The sequence below is a fragment of the Canis lupus genome, chromosome 24 (genome assembly GCF_048164855.1).
Source record: "Canis lupus baileyi chromosome 24, mCanLup2.hap1, whole genome shotgun sequence".
Taxonomy (NCBI): Eukaryota; Metazoa; Chordata; class Mammalia; order Carnivora; family Canidae; genus Canis; species Canis lupus.
The window spans coordinates 46299919-46318976 of NC_132861.1; the positions used below are offsets into that span (position 1 = coordinate 46299919).

General features: G+C 49.6%; 2 protein-coding genes across 4 annotated transcripts in view; one reads left to right on the forward strand and one right to left on the reverse strand.

Annotated features, from left to right (window-relative positions):
- NGEF (neuronal guanine nucleotide exchange factor) overlaps positions 1 to 12680 on the reverse strand; it is a 39315-nt gene extending 26635 nt beyond the window's left edge. The window contains exons 1-3 of the mRNA XM_072796717.1: positions 12520 to 12680; positions 11841 to 11983; positions 5616 to 5920 (exon numbers count right to left, since the gene is read on the reverse strand). Of these exons, the coding sequence (XP_072652818.1) occupies positions 5616 to 5920; positions 11841 to 11983; positions 12520 to 12626 (555 nt within the window). The 5' untranslated portion in view covers positions 12627 to 12680. The remainder of the gene's footprint in view (positions 1 to 5615; positions 5921 to 11840; positions 11984 to 12519) is intronic.
- A 213-nt stretch (positions 12681 to 12893) lies between these two features.
- The window catches only part of NEU2 (neuraminidase 2), an 84266-nt gene continuing 78101 nt past the window's right edge, over positions 12894 to 19058 (forward strand). For all 3 annotated transcript variants that reach the window (XM_072796718.1, XM_072796719.1, XM_072796721.1), the window contains exons 1-2: positions 12894 to 13043; positions 15519 to 15601. The gene's annotated coding sequence lies outside the window, so the exon portion shown is untranslated. The remainder of the gene's footprint in view (positions 13044 to 15518; positions 15602 to 19058) is intronic.

Sequence of the window (19058 nt, forward strand, 5' to 3'; positions counted from 1 at the left end):
GAGTGCTGAGTGTTTAATGAGGTGGATTTTGTTTTAATGTGTGTGTGTACTACAGGGATGCCTCAGTGGCTCAGTCATTGCGCATCTGCCTTGGGTTCAGGTCGTGATCCCAGGTTCCTGGGATGGAGTCCCATATCAGGCTCACCTCGGGGAGCCTGCTTTTCCTTCTGCCTATGTCTCTGCGCTTCTCTGTGTCTCTCATGAATAAGTAAATCTTTAAAAAAAAAAAAAAAGTGTGTGTGTGCTACTGATCAGATTTGGTTAGAATACCTTCAACCAAATGATTTGTGTATTTCCCTCTTTTCCATGCTCTGGACCATGGGTCAGCAAACCATAGCCCACAGTTTTTTGGCCAACTATAACCGTGAAAGAAGTTTAACTGGAATGTCTATCCCTTCACATGCTATTAGCGGCTATGACATTACCATGGACAGCCGAGCGGTTCTTAAAGGCTGTATGGCCCACAAAACCTAAAATATTTACTATCTGGTCCTTTAAGAAGGGACGATCCCTGCTCTAGATCTTTCCTGACCAATATAGTAGCAACCCATGGCTCTCAAAATGGAAGTTAGTTTAAATTACATAGAATTAACCATTCTGTCCCTCAGTGGCAGCAGCCATACTACAAAATGCTTGATTGTCACACGTGGCTGGTGATTTTGGGAGATGCAAATATAGAACATCTCCAATGCTGCAGAAAATTCTGCTGGACAGCAGTGTTCTAGACTACTCCAAGTGACAGGGGCTCTTTGTGCTTTGACCACTTGGCCCAACTCAGTCATCTGGGGGCAACATCTCTTTTGTAGATTTCTTTTGGTTACCTGGTATATTTTGGTGTTTAAGAAATTTTTATTTTTGAGTCAATTTTTGGTAGCTTATATTTTCCTAGAAAGTCCTTCATCTCATCGCGACTTTTACGCAGGATCTATTGATCTCTACCCTATCTGCTTTCCTTTGGACTGTGTGTGTGTGTGTGTGTGTGTGTTTCCCCCTGAATGTCTCAAGCTGACATCTTAGCTCGCTTAATTTTTTATTTATTCCTTATTTAACAATTAAAGCATGTAAGGTTGTGAATTTTTATTCAAATGCAGCTTTGGGGGCACCTGGGTGGCTTAGTTGGTTAAGCATCTGCCTTGGGCTCAGGTCATGATCCTGGGATGATCCTGGGATCATGCCCACCCCACCCTCAGGGCTCCCTGCTCAGCGAGGAGTCTGCTTCTCCCTCTCCCTCTGCTCTTCACCCTACTTGTGCTCGCTTTCTCTCCCTCTCCCTCTCTCTCTCTTTCTCTCTCTGTGTCAAATAAATCAATAAAATCTTCAAATTCAGCTTTGGCAGTATTCCATATTTTTAAAATGTAGCATCTTCCTCATTATCCTTGAAGTAATCTATAAATATAAGATTGATTTTCTTATCTCAAAGGTTAGGAGCATTTTAAACATTTCTGATTTGAGGTTTTTACATTGTTCAAATTTATTTTCTTGTTTCACTGCACCCTAGTGAGAGATTATGACCTATATAATTTTAGTAAATATTTATTGAACTTTTTCTTGTGGCTTAATATATGACCACTTCTCAGTGGTATTTATGGATACTGGGAAATAGAAGATTGCTTCTCTCAAGCATATATTTCTGTGAAATATATGTCTCACACAATTTTAAATTTCTTAGTAACCATTTAGTAGCCATTCAAAAAGGTAAAGAAACAGGAAAATTTTAATATAGTTTATTTAATCTAACATATCCAGAATATGGTGTCAGCATGTAATATAAAAATTATTAATATGGTACCTTTGCTTTCTTTTCATTTGTACTAAGACCTCAAAATTTGGTGTGTATTTTCTACGTTTACCATGTTTCCATTAGGATTAGCCACATTAAGTGTTCAGTAGCTACCAGTGGCCAGTGGCTCCTGCATTGGGCAACACAGCTGCCACGACTACAAAGTTCAGTAAAAGTATTCGAGTCCACTGCATTACTTTTTTTCAGATTGCTTATATCCATGTTATGTCCCACTCCTACAGAAATAGTGTAGCGTGTACGGCAACTTCTGCTCATGTTTCTGACAGATTCCACTCTATCTGGCTGCCATCTCATAATAGTTGGCAATATTACCTTTTCATTGTAAAGTGAACCTCTTAGGAATGGCCTTCCTAATCATAGACATAACGTCCAGAAGACCAGGTTTTAAAAAAAGAGAAAGAGACTGGCAGGTTTTCTATAAAACTGATGAGATATTTTCATGTGAAAAGAGACACCACAAAGCAAGGCGGCACTTAAATGCTCAATTGATGTCAGTCTGTCCAGCTCTTTACCTTGTTAACTCATTTATCTTCACAACCCTGTGATGCAGGTACTAGGATTATCCCAGTTTTACAGATAAGGAAACAAGAGCATAGAGAGGTTAAGTACTTGCCCAAGGTCACACAGCTAAGAAGTATCAGAACTGGGATCCAAACTCATGCTACATCACTTCTCCTACTACACAGAAGAAAACATTTTAAACATATTTAAAAAATGTAAAACCCAGAATGTATAAAAAGCTGCCATCCATCAGGAAGAGAAATAAATATAAACTACCCAATAGAAAGAAGGGCAAAGGATAAGAACAGGCAATTCATAGACATAGACAGAGAAATGGAAACAGCTAATACACATGTGAAAATATGCCCAATTTGCAAGTCATCAAGGATAGATAGGTTAAAAGCAAGATACGATTTTTCATCCAACAGATGGGCAGATGGGAGCAGAGATCAAGAAGTCTGCTAACCAGGCTCAGGGGCTACGTGAAAATGGCCTCCCTTCACATCCTTGGAGTATTATCAAATTTGTCCTGCCTTTTTGAATGGCAACATGGCTGTATCCACCCCATTTAATTTATTTAATTTTATTTTTCTAAAGATTTATTTATTTGAGAGAGAGAGCACTCACACACAAGCAGGAGGGGCGGAGAGAGAAGCTCAAGTAGATGCCACCCTGAGCGTGGAGCCCCACGTGGGGCTCGATCTCATGACCCTGAGATCATGACTTGAGCCAAAACCGAGAGTTGGACGTACCACCCACGGGGACACCCCGGTCCACCACCGTTTAAACTGCACTACCCTGACCAGCCACAGTCTCCCACCAGCTCACTCAAGCGCCTCCCAATCAAGCTCCATGTGGCCACTTGCTGAGTCAATGGCTCGGCTTCCCTGCAAAGCTGTGCGGGATGTGCTGAGCGCTCTGGGCAGCAGGCTGCTCTCCAGGCCACCTGTGCCAGGCCACCTGCGCCAGGCCACCTGCATGCTTCTCTCCCCACCTGCGAGCCCCTTGTGGCGGTCTTTGCTCTGATTCAAGCCAGCAGCGTCAGGGCACAGGGAGTTGTCTTCATGAAAACTAAGCTGCAGTTTCTAAGTCGCTAAAAACCAAAATCAAAATCAAACGGCTGTTAGATAAAACAAATGTAAATGGAAGGGGGGAGCCTCAAAAAAGTCTGTAAGGATTTTGCATGTAAGAGTCTTCCTAAATGTCTGAACCCCCAAACCAGATGGTGTCTTAGGTCCATCCTCTATGAGGAGAGAGAAAATAGACACGGTGGGTCCTCGGGTGAGAAGCCAGGAGCCAGACAAGGCCCGTACACGTTGGCACTGCAGTTTTTAAATGATGAAAATCTATAAATGAGTAGCTTCTTTACTTTTAAAACATTTCAAAAATAGAGTGATACCTTTTATCAATGTCCAGGATACCTTTCTCCATACAAAGGACTCGTCGTTCCCTTTGTTAATTCATCCCAGATTCCACTCTGTCCCACGATATAACGGGTCTAGATTTCTAATCAGTTGGGGGATTTCTGTCTTTCCATGGAGGATTTAAGCAATTTACGCTCATTATAACGGATAACATTTGCTATGGACTCTGCTGCCTTATTTTATGCTATTGGGGGGGGGGAGCTTTTTAACTGTTTGCTCTTTTAGTACAAAGGCCCTGCTCTCTCTGCTTTGAGCTCTGCTTATGTCGTAGAAGGCTTATACCATGTTTTAAGTTCTACTAGGGTTTATCTCTAAGCTTTCCAAAGGACTTAAAATCTTTACTTCTCTAGTTATCAAGGTAAAAAAGAAGTATTTCCCCAGAAACTGGTATTTGTTCTGGGGACTAAAGAAAAAGGCCCTGTGGTGGTGATACTGTGTGAAAGAAGCTGAAGACAAAATAGTATTATAGAATTCCTTCCATATGAAAGTCAAAGTTAGGAGCAGTGGCCCTGTCTGTGGCCAGGGGATCCTGAGGTAGGAGGGATGGACAACTGCAGGGGGATTTCTCCATGTGTTCTGGCACCTTCCATGTGGTTGCTTCTCTGAGTAGGGCTCCCCCTGCCCCAGGGGACATATCTATCCACACATACCCCCATGTGCATCTTCTTTTCCAGTGGCCGGGGGGTGGGGGGGGTGGGGCAAGTGGCTTCTTTATGTCTCCTCTGGGGTTTTTGTGCAAAACTAGGAGAAGCCACATCAGGAACAGGTGACTACACAGGATTTACATCAGGTGTTTCATTAAACACTCCTGACGCAGCCCTTTCCGGATCCCTGCTCACAAGTCCCAAGGGCCTGGGTGGATCCCTCTCAATCCTGCCAGGTGGCTGTGCACAAACCAAGCCTCCCCATGTCTTCCCCCAGCAGGCGCAGCCTGGTCATGAGCAGTCGGTCACGAGCGGTCAGTCACGAGCGGTGCACATAGGTTACTTTTGTCTTTTAAATAAACGAGAGGAGCAAATGTTTCCGCGGACTCCAGGGCAGGAGGGACGGGGAGGGCAGGGCACCCGGGGCTAGAACCAGTTCCAGGACAGGCTGGAGGGGCGTGCGGGTACAGCACAGAGAGGAGGACTGTGGACTGAACCCAATCTCCTCCTTTCCCCCTCTCTCGCCACTTTTGAAATCTCGTGGTGACCACACACTGCACGTCCCTCCCCACCGTCCTCTCCCCTTACTGCTGATCACTGTGCTCCCATCTCTAGATCGCGGGCTTTCTCTCTACTCCCGAGTGATCTTTGCCCAACTGGAAGGAACACGCCGATGTCCCAGCTACGCACTTCCGTTACTGTGACTCCTTCGTGGATCCTCCCTCCCTGCCAGCAATAAACCCTTAGGCCGCCTGGCGCTTTTGCCTCAGCCTAGCTGATGTGCAAGGTGTGCCTGGACCATCTATGTGGTGCAGCAGGACAGGAAGGCCCTGGATTTCCGCACCGGTCCGCTCACCCTTGGGTTCAAGGGCCTCCGGAGCAAAGTGGTGGAAGTGGGCCACAGATGGCCCCCGAGCTCCCTCCCGTGCGCCCCGGGAACACCCGACAACCTCAGGCACCCAAAGGATGCCACCTTGCTCCCCGATGAAACAGCTCCGCTGCGCACGCCCAGCACTGGGCTGAGCTCTCCTAGAAGCAAACGAGGCTGGTTTGTTTGTTCTGTTTTGTTTTTGGTGCCTGTGAAACAACATGCATTTCCCTGCATGTTCTGGATGGCTAAACCCACCAGGAAGCGTTCTGGTGAGCCCGCGGGGCAGGGGGACCCCTCATGGAGGAGGCCTCCCCAAGTGCATGGAACCACCTGTCCGTTCTGCACGGAGCTCCCACCCCTGGGCAGCCCTTTACCTCCTGCAGCTTGATCTCCTCGGGCTGGAGGATTTCCAGCACCCCGCTGCTCTGGATCTCGGGCAGGTCCTGCCAGAGGTTAAATCTCGAGTGGGGGTTACTGAGGAGGCAGATCTGGGGCAGAGCCTTCCTCTCGGGCGGGCTTGCCGGCTCGTCCTCCTCCTCCTCCTCGTCCTCCTCCTCTTCTGGGGTCTCCTCGCTGGCCGGGGAGCCATGGGCATTGGTGTGTATCTCTGCATCCTGCTGCCTCCTGGTTTCAATTTCTTGGAGCGTGGATTTATCTCGGTATTCCTGATACAGGAGCCCTGAAATCAAAACAAAATCAAATTTGATTTGAAGAAAAAGGGACAGATTTCAGAGGCACGGCTTTCCAAATCACTAGGTCAAGACGTGGTACTCTCACCGAGGGCAGGGGCGGTGCCTAGGAGAACGGAAGGAAAGCCTTCCTCCCCAGAGGGCTCTCCCCGGCCCAAGGAACTGCCACCGTCTTCATTTCTTGGGGATGATCGGCATATGGAAGATTTTTCCCCCCAAAAAAATAAAGAGATCCCTGAACACATTAAAAATCTGGTCACACAAATATGTGGCTTTCCCCACACATACTTGGCAGACAGCTCGAGTCTAGAACTTGATGTGTTGATAACCAAGGGGCACAGTTGATGGAAATGCCCCAATTATGTTTCAACATCCCAACAGGATGCTTTCCCTAGCCTTAAGTGCTTCAATATTAAAACTTGAGCATGTTCATTTGTGAAATGGGAATAGTTGTAGATTCTCATTTTGAAGGAGAAACTGATATTTCATCAGCCTTAGGATTCAAAAGGGGAACATTCTTTTTTTTTTTTTTTTTTTTTTTTTTGCTTTTACAGTTTCAGGCTTACTTCCCTGACCAATTGTACTTAAAATAAATGCATTTTAAGTCTCCAAGGAGATTTGGGGGTACATATGAATCAGTACAAATGTAGCATCTCCGGAGGGAAAACCCTGATTTCAGACATCCTGGCTACCAGGTGGAGGGACTGTCTCTTCCCAGCAGAAAAGCTTCAGGGACAAGGTGGGAGGAAGGGGGGAGGGGGTCTCGGCCCAGAAGGAGGGGAGGTGGGGACTGGGTGGAGAGGGGGTCAGGCCCCTAAGGTCATGTCTGCCGGCCATGCCATGGAGGCGGCAAAGTATCCCGTGGGCAAGAAAGAGGCCCCGAGAGACCTCAAGCAAGCAGCTCCGGTCTCCATCTTCGGATGAGTGTGGAGAGGAAGAGAGATGCTGTGTTAATTCCCCAAGGGGGTGATGACGGAGGCCCAAACTGCATGTGGTGGTGCGGGATGGAGCCACGTGCCTGGTTCAGGAAACAGTATTAAGGCACAAGACGGGTCCTGGTGTCTGCCTGGTGCTGGGTCACGAGTGAGAGCCAGGTGACCAGCATGGCAACAGGGTCTGGTGGCCCCAGTCAAGGAGACAAGGAGCCCAGGAGGAGGGTACAGCTGAGGGATGGGGGGCAGCGGAGAGATCCAGGTGCACCTGAGGGGCATCCAGGTGGGGAGGGCCGGGAGGCAGCCAGCCGAACATTCCGGTCCGGCCTGCAGTCAGGGGCCCCTTGATAGTCCACCTATAAAACAAAGATGATTTTCCCAGGAGAATTCTAATTGGGATAAACGTACCACTTGTAAAGCACTTTCTCTTAGGATGCAGTACAAACCCTATTATTCCTTTCTTATCTAATAGTTAAATATATCTAAACAGGAAACAAAGGAAGGAAGGAGAGCAGACTAACTTTGAAGTCCTGAACGCGGCTGGGTAAATTATATTCATACACGGAAACCCAGTAAGTCCGCCCCGTGGGACTCCTGAGCTCGCCTCCCATGCTCCGTAACGCTGGATTACGAAGCCTCTATGGTAAGCGGAGCATTTACTTTAAAAAATTAAGATGCTGTGATTTTGCCGAGCTCCATTCCAGCAGAATATAAATGAAGGTGATCTGACAAAGGAAGGAAGAAAAGCCCCGAGTCTCTGTTAAATGTAATCCGGACTGAAGATCTATGAAGACTGAAGATCTCCTTCACGTCACTGCGTAACCGGGTTCAGTCGGGAGCCTGAGACCTAACTGTTGCGCTTTGAACCGACTCGTCTCCCGTGATTCTGGCGCGCGGTGTTTACAGGGGTTTAAACGAAACCAAGTTTCCTCGAGTTGACTTGGATTCGATTTTCAAAATGTGAATGAGCCTCCCACCTAGCGGGTACTCAAACAGTCACTGAATCGGACACCTTTTCAAAAAGCGGCTTTGAGGGCGCCTGGGTGGCTCAGTCTGCAGAGCATCCGAGTCTTGATCTCAGGGTCGCGAGTTCAAGCCCCATACCGGGTGTGGAGCCTACTTTAGAAACAAAAATGCAGTTTCTAAGCCTCACCGAAGCATCTAACCAATTTGGCATCTTTTTGAAGGTTCAAAAATATGTCTTATACATGCTATCGTCGGCACATCATGGATAACTACTATCTCCAGCATCTCAGTGTGATACATATGGTGAAAAGAGACAAAAATATCAGCATTGTGGGTAGCTGGGTTGAAAATATTAATTCTGAAATCACATTGTGGTAGACACTGTTGGCTGCCTCTCCTCTATCCCCTCACACCCCGTGTTCCCAGCTGGCAGGGGAGGGGTTTTGTTTGGGTGCTGACCCATTCCGCGCTCGGGGAAGTGGGAAAATGTTGGCTGACCAAAACCCACTGTGACACTATGTTGTACACCTGCAACTAATATTTACACTGTATGCTAATCAGAATTTTTAAACATTTTTTTAAAAATAAAAACTTTCTCTAAAAAAACAAAACAAACAAAAAAGAAAATATTCTTTAGAGAGCTCTCAAGTATAATGAGAGCTCTCAGTAGCATAATGGCTGGCCTTAGGGACTCCCTTCACAAGAGAAAAATCACAGAAATTAGGCTTAAGATTAGAAATAAATGTCCACCTCCAATGTAAATTTCCCTTAAAATCTGGCCTCGTCTGCCCTATAACTCTACAGAAAGCACTCAGCCCTAATCTCTAGGTTCAAAGTGTACACATTGCTCACGTCTATACCAAAAGCCAGGAAATAAATTTAACAAAAGCGCTTGGGGGAAAAAGAAAACCAAACCCTACAGTGATATTTCCCTCCTTCTTGCCAGTGGTGGGTCTAGGCATGAACATGACACAGCCTGGCTAAGGAGAGTAAGGGGACATTTTACATCTTTCAGAAGTGCTTTCCAGTCGGTTAGGCATCGGGTTCTTGATCTTAGCTCAGGTCTTGATCTCAGGATTATGAGTTCGAGCCCCACTGTGAAGCCTACTTAAAAAAAGAGAGAGAGAGGGGGCTTCCCCAAAAGACGTCCCTCCTCAGGAGACACTTAAAGAAAAACTTTTCTTTTTTTGCTTTTACATGTGTCTGTCTGTGATGCCTGGAGCTGTGGCAGCCATTTTGTGACATGAAGTGCAAATGCTGAGAATGATGGAGGGAAAGGAGCTGGTGGGTAACTGCTTGGCTGATTAAACCAATTCCAGAATTTTCTACCTCTGAATGAAAAAAAAATACTGCCATTGTTTAAGCTCTCTCTCTCTCTCTCTTTTTTTTTTTTTTTGGCTGGACATTCTGTTACTTTTAGCCAAAGACTCCCAAGACAAGTAGTTTCCGAATACCTCTTTCTGAAGAATTTAGAATATGAATTTAAACACCAGTTTTCCTGGAATTACTGTGACTACAAAGAGTTATCTGACACACTGTGTAACCATTTTTCATAGCCCGTTTATTTTTATTGGTCTTAAAATTCAGATTAATAGTGTAGTCTTACCTGAGGAGCTACATGTTAACTAATTAAATGTCTATACTCATTGTTCTATTAATATGTTTTCCTATCTCATATTTTATACATTCAGCAAGCACAACTTTATATGAAAATTAACTTTTACCAGTAAAATCTTGCACCTGGTATAGTATATTCATGCAGATATACAAGACCCAGTTCCCATCTTTCCCACTTAAAATGTTTTGTACCAGGCTGGCTGTGCTGCCCTGCAAAAGGGGTAAATTCCTGGCTCCTCTTGCCAAAGCCCTGGAGTCATTCAAAATCTCACTTTCTAAAGAGAATTGTTTTTTTTTTTTTCTTTGAATCATTCAAATACAAGCTTCTAAGGGGCGGGGGGTTCATTTATTTTTTAGTGAGCACCTTGTATGCGTCAAGCATTTATTAGCTCAGAGACAACGACAGTGGCCACATGCAGGGTTTGTGATCTGTAACGACGGTTGTGTGCCGTGTCGTGCACAATCCTGGAGGAACTCTGTTCCGGCCTCAGTGGGAGGCACTGCAGGACCTACCACAGCCGTCTACAAAATGCCCATACATGGTTTCCACTTTCCTCCCCGCTTAATTCTACTGTGACTTGCGGAATCAGTCCTTTCCTGATAACCTGGCAAAGGCTTCACTTCGTTCCTAGAGCTGAAAGCAGGTGGGGCTGTTGTAGGACTCTGCTTAGCACAGGCCCCACGTCCACAACGAGGGAAGTGAGAAGGTGCTGATAGCTCGTGCTGCCATCCATCCATCACAGCTGGTGAGCCACTACTATGGATCCAGCCCAGGAGCCGGAAAAAGATATTCACCAGTTACACCAGCACTTACTGGAGGGGGTAGAAAAGACTCCACGTCAGTCCCTATGCTTCGCCACATGGGGAACCAGGGCCAGCATGGGTGTGCACCAGAGCTCAGGGCCCCTGGCTCTCAGCTTGAAGCCTGTGCCACTAGCCTAACAGGACCAGCTGCCTCCAGGAGAGCTGTCTCCACATGCCCGGGATTGCTGACGAGAGCCTAGCCCTCTGTGAGAGGAGGCATGGAGCTCTCCGCCTGCACTCCACGTCCTTCCCAGTTATGACGCTGATTTTAGCCACAGAAGATCCCTTTCGAGAGGGTGGAAGTCAAGGTCTCTCCAGCGTCTGCCAGGGCAGAGCTGGTTTTCCTCACTACAAAGGGACAGGGAGTGTGGCAGGGAGGTGGGAGAAAGAGGTGGTGTTGAGGCCTCTTTGTTTTCAGATCGGCCCCCCTCCATCACCCCAGCAAATAAGGAGGAAAACCTGCCACTATCACGGCCACCAGCCAGCCTGACACCCAGGGGGCCTGGCGGTGACAAAATTCCTGGAGTCAGCAGCAGCTTCCCAGCACGCAGGGTGCACTCCACCCCCTCAGCTGTGCCAGGGGCTCGACTCCTCTCAGGGATCAGTCTGGAAAAACCCTTCCCAGGGAAGAGTGGGCCGGCCCCGGGAGTCTCCCGAAGGCAGGGTCTCCTGGGGCGACACAAGCTCCACTGCCACTCCAGACACCCCGAAGCTGCCTGAACGCTGGTGGTAGAAAACGATGCTGATGTATTTAGGAGAGGACATTTCTGAACCTAGAATTTTAATTGAACGAATAAACTGCAGCTCTGACAACACCAAAGAACAAAAAAACATTTTCTAAGCAGCCGGTACGATTTTCCAAACGATGGAAACCCACGTTAACCATTTGCTGCCAACCCTGGTGACGGTGATGGGAACTAGTTTGCTGTCATTAGCAATTTCTGACTCCTAAAATCCAAGTGCTCGCCTTCCTGGGACGCCTTCTCCATCCACTTTCTGCATTCACAGCGTACTCTAGCTGCAGCTGTGCATAAGCCAGACGCACACAGGCCGTGCCCCACACCTGGGGCCTCGTTCCTGGAAAAGCAGGTGAAACCACCAGGCTTGCCTTCCTGACCCAGGGGCCTCTGGGACCGCCCCCCCTCTCTACTTTGCCCTTCCTTCCACTGTGCAAAGTCCCCCAGGCCTCCTCCTCCTGAGCGGGGTCTCTGCAGAAGCCTTTCTCAAGCTTTGATGTCATTCCAGGTTTCCCCCAGGCCCCTGCCAGGCCAGGTCCGGGCAGCACTGTCTCCTGCAAGGCCCAGCAGCACCTCACCCCTGAGATGACAAGGGGACAGCGGGCCCTCCCCCAGCGGAGGGCTGGGCGGCTACATCTCTTCCCAGAGCCGGACAGAAATCCATTTGCAGCAGCCCAATTATGCATCACTATTGAAATGTGACAGTCTCACCTACGGAGCCACTTCGAGCCAAATATGTCCCAAAACGTTCCTTAGCCACATCAGATACCTGTGCTCCCGGAAGCGCAACGACCTCGGGAGCAGGGGGACCGCCGGGTCCGCGCTGAAGCGCCGCCGCCGCCGGGGACACCCACCTATTTGTTCGATGAGGTTTCTCCAGGAGTCGGCGGGGATGGGGTGGATCATCTGCAGGGCCTCGGTGAGCGTGGTGGGGCTGTCGGCCAGCGCCGGGCACTCCTCGGGCGTGGCCCCATTTCCCGGGGTGGAGGACGACTCGCTGCCAAGAGCAAGGAGGGGCAGGGCCGGTCATTTCCAAGCAACGACACTCGTCGGCCGCCGGCGGGGGCATCGGCACAGGTGGCCCAGGCCCGCCGGACCCTCCCCGGACGGCCCGGCCCCGCGCCCCCGCCCCCGCCCCCGCCCCCGCCCAGGCCCTTCTCGTCGCCGCAGCGGGTGCGACCCGGTGATTCATGCCCACGCCAGCCCGCCCCAAGCCTTCATGTTTTCGGAGCCCGGGAGCTCGCGGGCAGGCGTCGGAAACTTGGCGCGCCCTCGGCTCCCCGCGGCGCCGCCCGGCCGCCCCGACGGCCCGCCCGAGCCCAGCCCCCCGCCCCCGCCCCCGCCCCGCATCCGAGCTCGCGCCCCAGGCCCGCCGGGGGGGGGGGGGGAGCCCGGGGCCGGGACCCGCGGCGGCCGAGCAGGGCGCACCCCCGCCCCGGGCGCTCCGGCTGCACGACCCGCGCCGCGGGGGGGGCCGGGGCCGGGGCCGCGGCGCGCGGGGGTCGCGGAGGTCGCCCGGCCGCCCGCCCTCACCTGCCCGGCAGGTGTCCCGCCGCCGAGTCGCGCGCGTCGCTGTCCGAGGTGGAGCTGTCGTGGTCCACGGCGCAGGCGGCACTGAAGGCTGCGGCCAGCAGCTCCATGGGGGCCGGCGGCGCGCGGGCGCTGGGGCCGGGTCGCGGGCCGCGTGGGGGCGGGAGCCGGGCCGCGGGCGACGGGCGGCGGGCGGCGGGCCACGGGCCACGGGCCACGGGCGGGCTCCGGGACCGGGTCGCAGCGCGCGCGGCTGGAGCCGGAGCTGCCGCCGCCGCCGCCGCCGCCGCCGCCGCTGCCGGGCGCTCCCGCGGGCGGGCGCGCGCCTGGAGGCTCCGGTTGCCACGGCAACGGGGAGGCGGGAGGGCGCGCGCGGCGGGGGCGAGGCCGGGAGCCCGGACTGGGCGCCACCCGGACCCCGGGCGCTGCGGGCCCCCGCGCCCTGCACCCCGCCGCGGCCGCGCCCGGCCCTGGGACAGCGGCCCGCGGACCGGTGCGGGGAGGGGCCCCAGGCTCGAGCTCGGAAGGTACCGGCCACGTGCCCCCGAGCCCCGCGCCCCTCGGACTGCCGCCCCGCCCACGGGCGCATCCCCGCCCCGCCCCGCCCCGGGACACCCCACCCCACCCCACCCCCGCCTCTGCTGCTGGGGCCCAGCCTGGCGGAGCGCGTCCTCACCTGGGGGGCGGGGGGGCCTCTGTCCGAGGGGCCCCGAGGTAGAGCCTGCGGTCCTAGGGGAACCCTGCACCCCAGCTCCTGGCCGAGACTATGGAGGGGCGGGGGGGGGGGGCGGCGCGCGTCTCCCCTGCGGGTCTCGCCGCCCTCGGGCACCCAGAGGTCCCGGTGGCCGGCGCTGGGTGTGTGGGAGCCGGAAGAGGAGAATCAAAGCGCCCCAAACTTCCCCCCGGTTTCCCCCGCCTGGTCCCATTGAGCCTGGCGGCCCGCACCCCGTGTTAGCTAGTTCAGTCCACTTCTGACCCCCAAAGTCGGCAGAAACGGGTAATGGGCCCGAGCGGAACGTGAGCCCTCATCGGCCTGGCAAGGCAATCTGGGGGGACTTTCCTCGGTGTCCTTCGCCGAGGCCAGCCTGCCGCCCCCCCCCCATGGGCCCCGGTGACAGCGGGGCCAGCGCCTGCAGAGCGGGGTGAGAGCGGTGGAAACCCTCCCCCCGCACCTTGCCCCGCACGTTTCACCACCGGGCGCTTAAGTTCACAGATTCCTCCTTTGGGGCTGCAGATCCTTCTGGTGGGAAGGCCTTAGTTACTGGGTAGTTGGTTGGCTCTGTGGGGTCCCTTGGCCAGCCATCCCCAACACCCAGGTCGTGGTAACGGGGGAGCTGGGGTGCGGTGGGAGGCGGGAGGGAGGAAAGCAGCTTGAGGGGAGGCTTGTAGTAGCCGGAGAACCCCGCGGGCCCTCCCACAGCTCTGACTCTGGGAAACCGTACTCCAGTTGCCCCAGTCCCAATGCCTAAAGCCGCCACTTCACTCTTGGTCCCCTCTAGGGCCACATTGGACGGGTCTGATGTCTTGCTCTGAAGGCCTCTGATTCTTTGCAAGGCAACCACCTGGTCTTCTCTTTTTCCAAGCCAGAGGCCTTCCTTCCTCAACCCATTCTGCATATCCCACACAACCCTCCCTGGAACTCCGCATTTTCATCTGCTCTCTGGCCCTGCCTGCCTGGATGCCTCCCGCACATTCTAGTGTGCTCACATGTCCCCACTGTCCCCAACAGCCAGGCAGGAGATAGGGCAGAGCCGGAGAGCTGGCCCCAACCTTCTTCCTTCACCCCACTCATCAGTGCCTCACTGAGCCCCCTGGATCCTTCAAAGCAGCACCCCTGCCCCTCTGCATTTGGACCTCTCCCCAGTCCATCCTTCTCTCTGTCTCCTTTCTAAATTACGGGTCTGCTTCCCCGCTTAAATTCCTGCATTGCTGTCCCATCACCACCAGCCCCCGGGCACTGTACCAGGCTCTTCACCAGCATCTGGCTCCATGCCTGCTTCCTTGGGGCCACTGCCCTAGCTGGCTCCTCTGAGGCTTTAGCTTCACCACAGTTTTCCAGGCTCTGGGCTTTCAAGTGCTATTCCCTCTGCTCCCCTGGTAGTCCTCACTCCTGCCCCTCCCTCCCCAGGTGCCATCCCCTGAGTAATGGGCAGCATTACCTGGCACTGTAATTCTTTGTGAATAGGGCCATCCTTACACTAAGCCATGGGCTCCTCCAGGGTGGGCACCTGGTGTCTTACTCATCTTTCATCCGGGCGCAAGCTGGAGCACAGTGTGGCCAATCACTAGGACCTATCTCTTAGGACGGTTTCACCAGCCCTTAAATTTGATGTAACACTAAGTTGGAAGCTGTTACTTTCACACTTTGCTCCACCAAGGGGAAAAGATTCATTTTTTTTTTAAATCAGAAAATACTCAAGCGAAATTACGTATATTAAGATGAGCATAATAAAACCTTCCAATTGAAAAAGAAGCTAAAAATATCCTCCTAATTATAAAATCGGTTTAGAAAGTCACTGAGTTCTGAAGGCATATAACTTTAAGCTAAATCCCGCACATTCTCTTTCCTGTCATATTTGGTGCTTATCAGGCTATTAGTAAGATCTCCATTTAACGAACATTTGTTCAGGATCATTCACAAAGTATAGATCAATATTTCATATATATATATATATATATATATATATATATATATATATACACACACACACACACACACACACACACCTGATTAGTACATGGTAGGTGCTCCATAGGATTTGCTAAGAAATTCATAGTATATTTTGAAAAATATTCAGTTATTTTGTATACTTAACCTAAACATTGTTTATTTCTTCCTTTGGACTATAAAAGGTAAATATTGGAAACACAGGGGATTCTTATTTATCCTCTGCTTTAGGAACCTTCATTTATATTTACAAAATGTTATCTTATTCTGAGGAAGAATAGGGAGAACCAGAGGAAATTTAGAAACGATCTCATCCAACACTTTTCTTTTACAGAAAAAGCAGCTGAGCCAGAGGGTTAAAATGACAAGCCCAAGATCACACAGCTGGCTTATGGCAGATTTTTGAAGTCTGTGCTAGTAAGTATGCTATGTTCTGTGGGACAAAGGAAGTGCAAATTTCTATTCACTTATTCTAAGTGTTTTTTAGGGTCACATGGTATGTCACCAGGCTCTCAAATGTGAAGACACATTTATATTTTTAAATCTAGTAGGAAAATGACTTGGATTTTTTGTTGTTGTTTTGGTAGTAAGAGGATAATCCTTACATATATTGGAAACATCTAGAAACCGGTGCTTGATAGCTTTTAATTAAATCACCTGTATCTTCTACAGCCATAAAGACAGTAGGTTATTTTTGTCACTCTCTAAAGACTTTTTAGTTGCTTTGAAAATCAACACATTTAAACTAGGTAGGCAGCCCCAACAGTCAATCCACAGGGGGCTACTGCCTCAAGGTTAACTGAACCCCCCAAATTCAGGGAGAAAGTAGGAAAAAGACAAAATGTGCCTCTCTCACTCCAGTGCAGCTCCAAGAAACCCGGAAATCCATACCTGATGGATGGAGTTTTCTGCAAGACTTCCAAAAGGAGATTATTCTGTTGGGGGTTTGGAAGTATTTTACTGGTGAGGTGGAGGTGGAGTCCTTTCTTTCGTTTTGAACATGAAGATAAATCGTTACGTGTGGAGTTGTAAATATTATGGAAATAAGTTAAAAACAATCAGTTTAGCTCTTTGTGGTAAAGAATTGATCTTATCCAAAGAGAGGTTTATTTAGCCTCTGTCTTGGGCTCCTGAGAGGTGATCTCTAAGCCCCTGGGATGGTATCTGATAAATCAGAAGAGTGTCTTTGCTGACTTGGAGACCGGGGAACAGATAAGGTGGGGGCTTTGGGCCGGGTGATCATAGCTCAGCCTCCAGAGGGGCTGAAGACTGGGTGGCCAACTCATTCTAGGTGATTGAGCCTCAAAGAAAACGCTGCACCCCAAGTCTCAGGTGAGTTTTCCTGGCTGTGACACACTGCTGGCCAGGAAGAGTGAGCACTGTCCATAGCTCCGCTGGGCGATGACAACTGGAATTCCAACTGGAACTTTTCTGGACTCTGTCCACGCATCCTTTCCCTTGGCTGATTGAAGTCTGTAGCCTTTCATGGAATAAAGCCATAACTGTGAGCGTGACAGCTCAGTGAGTTCTGAGCCCTTCGACTGAATTTTTGAGCCTGAGCGGGGATGACACAAACTCTGCAGTTGGTGTTGTAAGCTGTCCCCAGATGTCACAAGCTTCTACTCTGATTTAGAGTCCAGTGGCTGTGTTCCCTTAACAGTCTTCCTTTCCACGATGTCTTGTTTTCTCCTTCAGTGTGCCCTAAGGATTGCTGCCGGGTTAGTTTTCCTTGGACACGTCTGATCCCACACATCTATCATCTTCAGTGGCTCCCCAGTACTTCGCTGGTCATTTGTTGCTGGTGGAGTTAGTGTACAGTCCAGCCTGTGGCTGCCCTGGATGAAAGCTGAGTTACCCTGAGAGCTCCTGGTCCTGCTCTGTTAGTCCTCCCTGTTATCACGCACTTGCATTGTTTCTCTTCCTAGTGAAACTAAGATTTGACGAGGGGAAGCTATGAGGATGTTATTTATCTTTGCATCCCCGGCACCCAGTACATCCAGGAGGCATCAGGAAATAGTAAGGTAGTTACTCAATAGTTGGTAGGCGTTACATTGACTCATCCTTGGTTCCAATCCTTCTTCTAGTTATTGAAGGTGGCATCGGCATTCCTTTGGTGTTTCATCTTGCTCTTTGGCCAGTGAAGATATTTCTTTAACTGACCTTTTTGAGAGTGAGCAGGCTTTTGGGGTTGCTACCTCAAGCTTGGGGGAGGTAGCTGTGACTTGTTTTGATGAGTCAAAAAAAAATCCACTTAAGCTGGATTCACTGTTTTGGTAAAGTGAGGAGTATTTTGAGTTTCTTCTTTGATATGGTTGCTATGGTGGACAGTCGTTACAGTGTGGGTTAGATAGGGAAAAGCTCAGAGGGGCGAAGAGATGCATATGAACCTTTGTCTGATTTAAGGAGCTGGGCCAGCACTGGTTAGGTTTCAGTGATCATGGGAAGCTGGCTTACTTGCTAGACTGACATTGCTGCGCTCAATGACATTTTCGGAATCAAAAATAGGTGGCCAAGCTTTGCTCGACTTCCAGATGTGAGAGGCAGCCTGGATGATGTTGCTTGGCTCATGAAACATGGGATTTTCCCAAGCATTCTGATGGTTGATGTGTCTTTATAGTGGCCTTTAAAGGCTGGGACAAATCCTAGCCATGTCTTCAATTATGAGACACAATCGTATGGCCTTGATAGAAATGTGTTTCTAAAAACTGGCTCCCCAAAATAACTCATGGATAAGAAGCTGTAACACTTGTGTCTTTATCTGGAACTGTGGGAAATGAGAGATTTGGGCTGTGGATTTCTTTGCAATATTCTTAACAGGAGCCTGGGACATATAGGGTCCAAGAATTTTGGCTCTGTGTGATATCAGGGCTTTTGACTAATAGGAACATCCTGGATAAAGGGATCTAAAGAAGAATACTGCTATTTTCAAGATATATTGAGGCTGAAATCTAGAATAATTAGGGAGTTGCCTCAGTACACATAATTTACATTTTAGGTTGTGGCCATGGGGGTTTACACACTCTTAAGTTGAAACTCAAACTGTGGAGGAATGACTAGCCCTCCTCCTTCCACTTAAATTTAGTTATTTTAAATTACCTTATAAACTATATAGTTAGATCTAATTTAGTCCTATATATAGTAAGTATAGTGTACCATACAAATAGGAATTTTTATTAGTATCATTACCACTTAGGAAGCCTACATTTAGCACTAGAATACATTCACTGTTGTAATGGAGAATTTATTGCCTTAATCATTAACCAAATGTAGCAAAATCGTATAGGTATGAAATGAGAAAGATGTCCATTCATAAACAAAGTACTTGTAGGAATGGCATGTCATTAACAAAATTAATAATTAGAAATTGGTCACAGATTATTCCTTGAGAATTGCAAATAATCGGACTTTAGAAAAGTATTTTCCATAACGAGAAGTAAGGCGCACGGTAGCTTTTCATTTTCTGCTGAAATCAATCCACCGCACCCTTAACATCTAGTAGAAAGAACGTTCTTTGTTGAGTCACCAGGAGTAAGGTTAAGGATTTCGAGTCTCAGGAAAGGGCTCATATGTGTTTGCTGGAGAGAGATCACTTTAAAAAGTTGTTAGGGATGAGAACAAGATGTGCCATCAGACCTACTGCCTGGTTCAGGTCTTCTGCTGCCCATATAATGTTCACAGATATGCCTTTTCCCCCAGAAATTCAAAGGTTTTGACTACTTTTGCTATTTCTTTTTCAAGGACTCTAGTCAGGGAACTGGTGACCACGGTGTACAAATTAGCACCAAATAAGTGGATGCTCTCATCAAGAGAAAGCAGATGTTTCAAAAACATATCAGATATGCAGCAATCAAAGAGTTTTAAAAATGAACAGCCA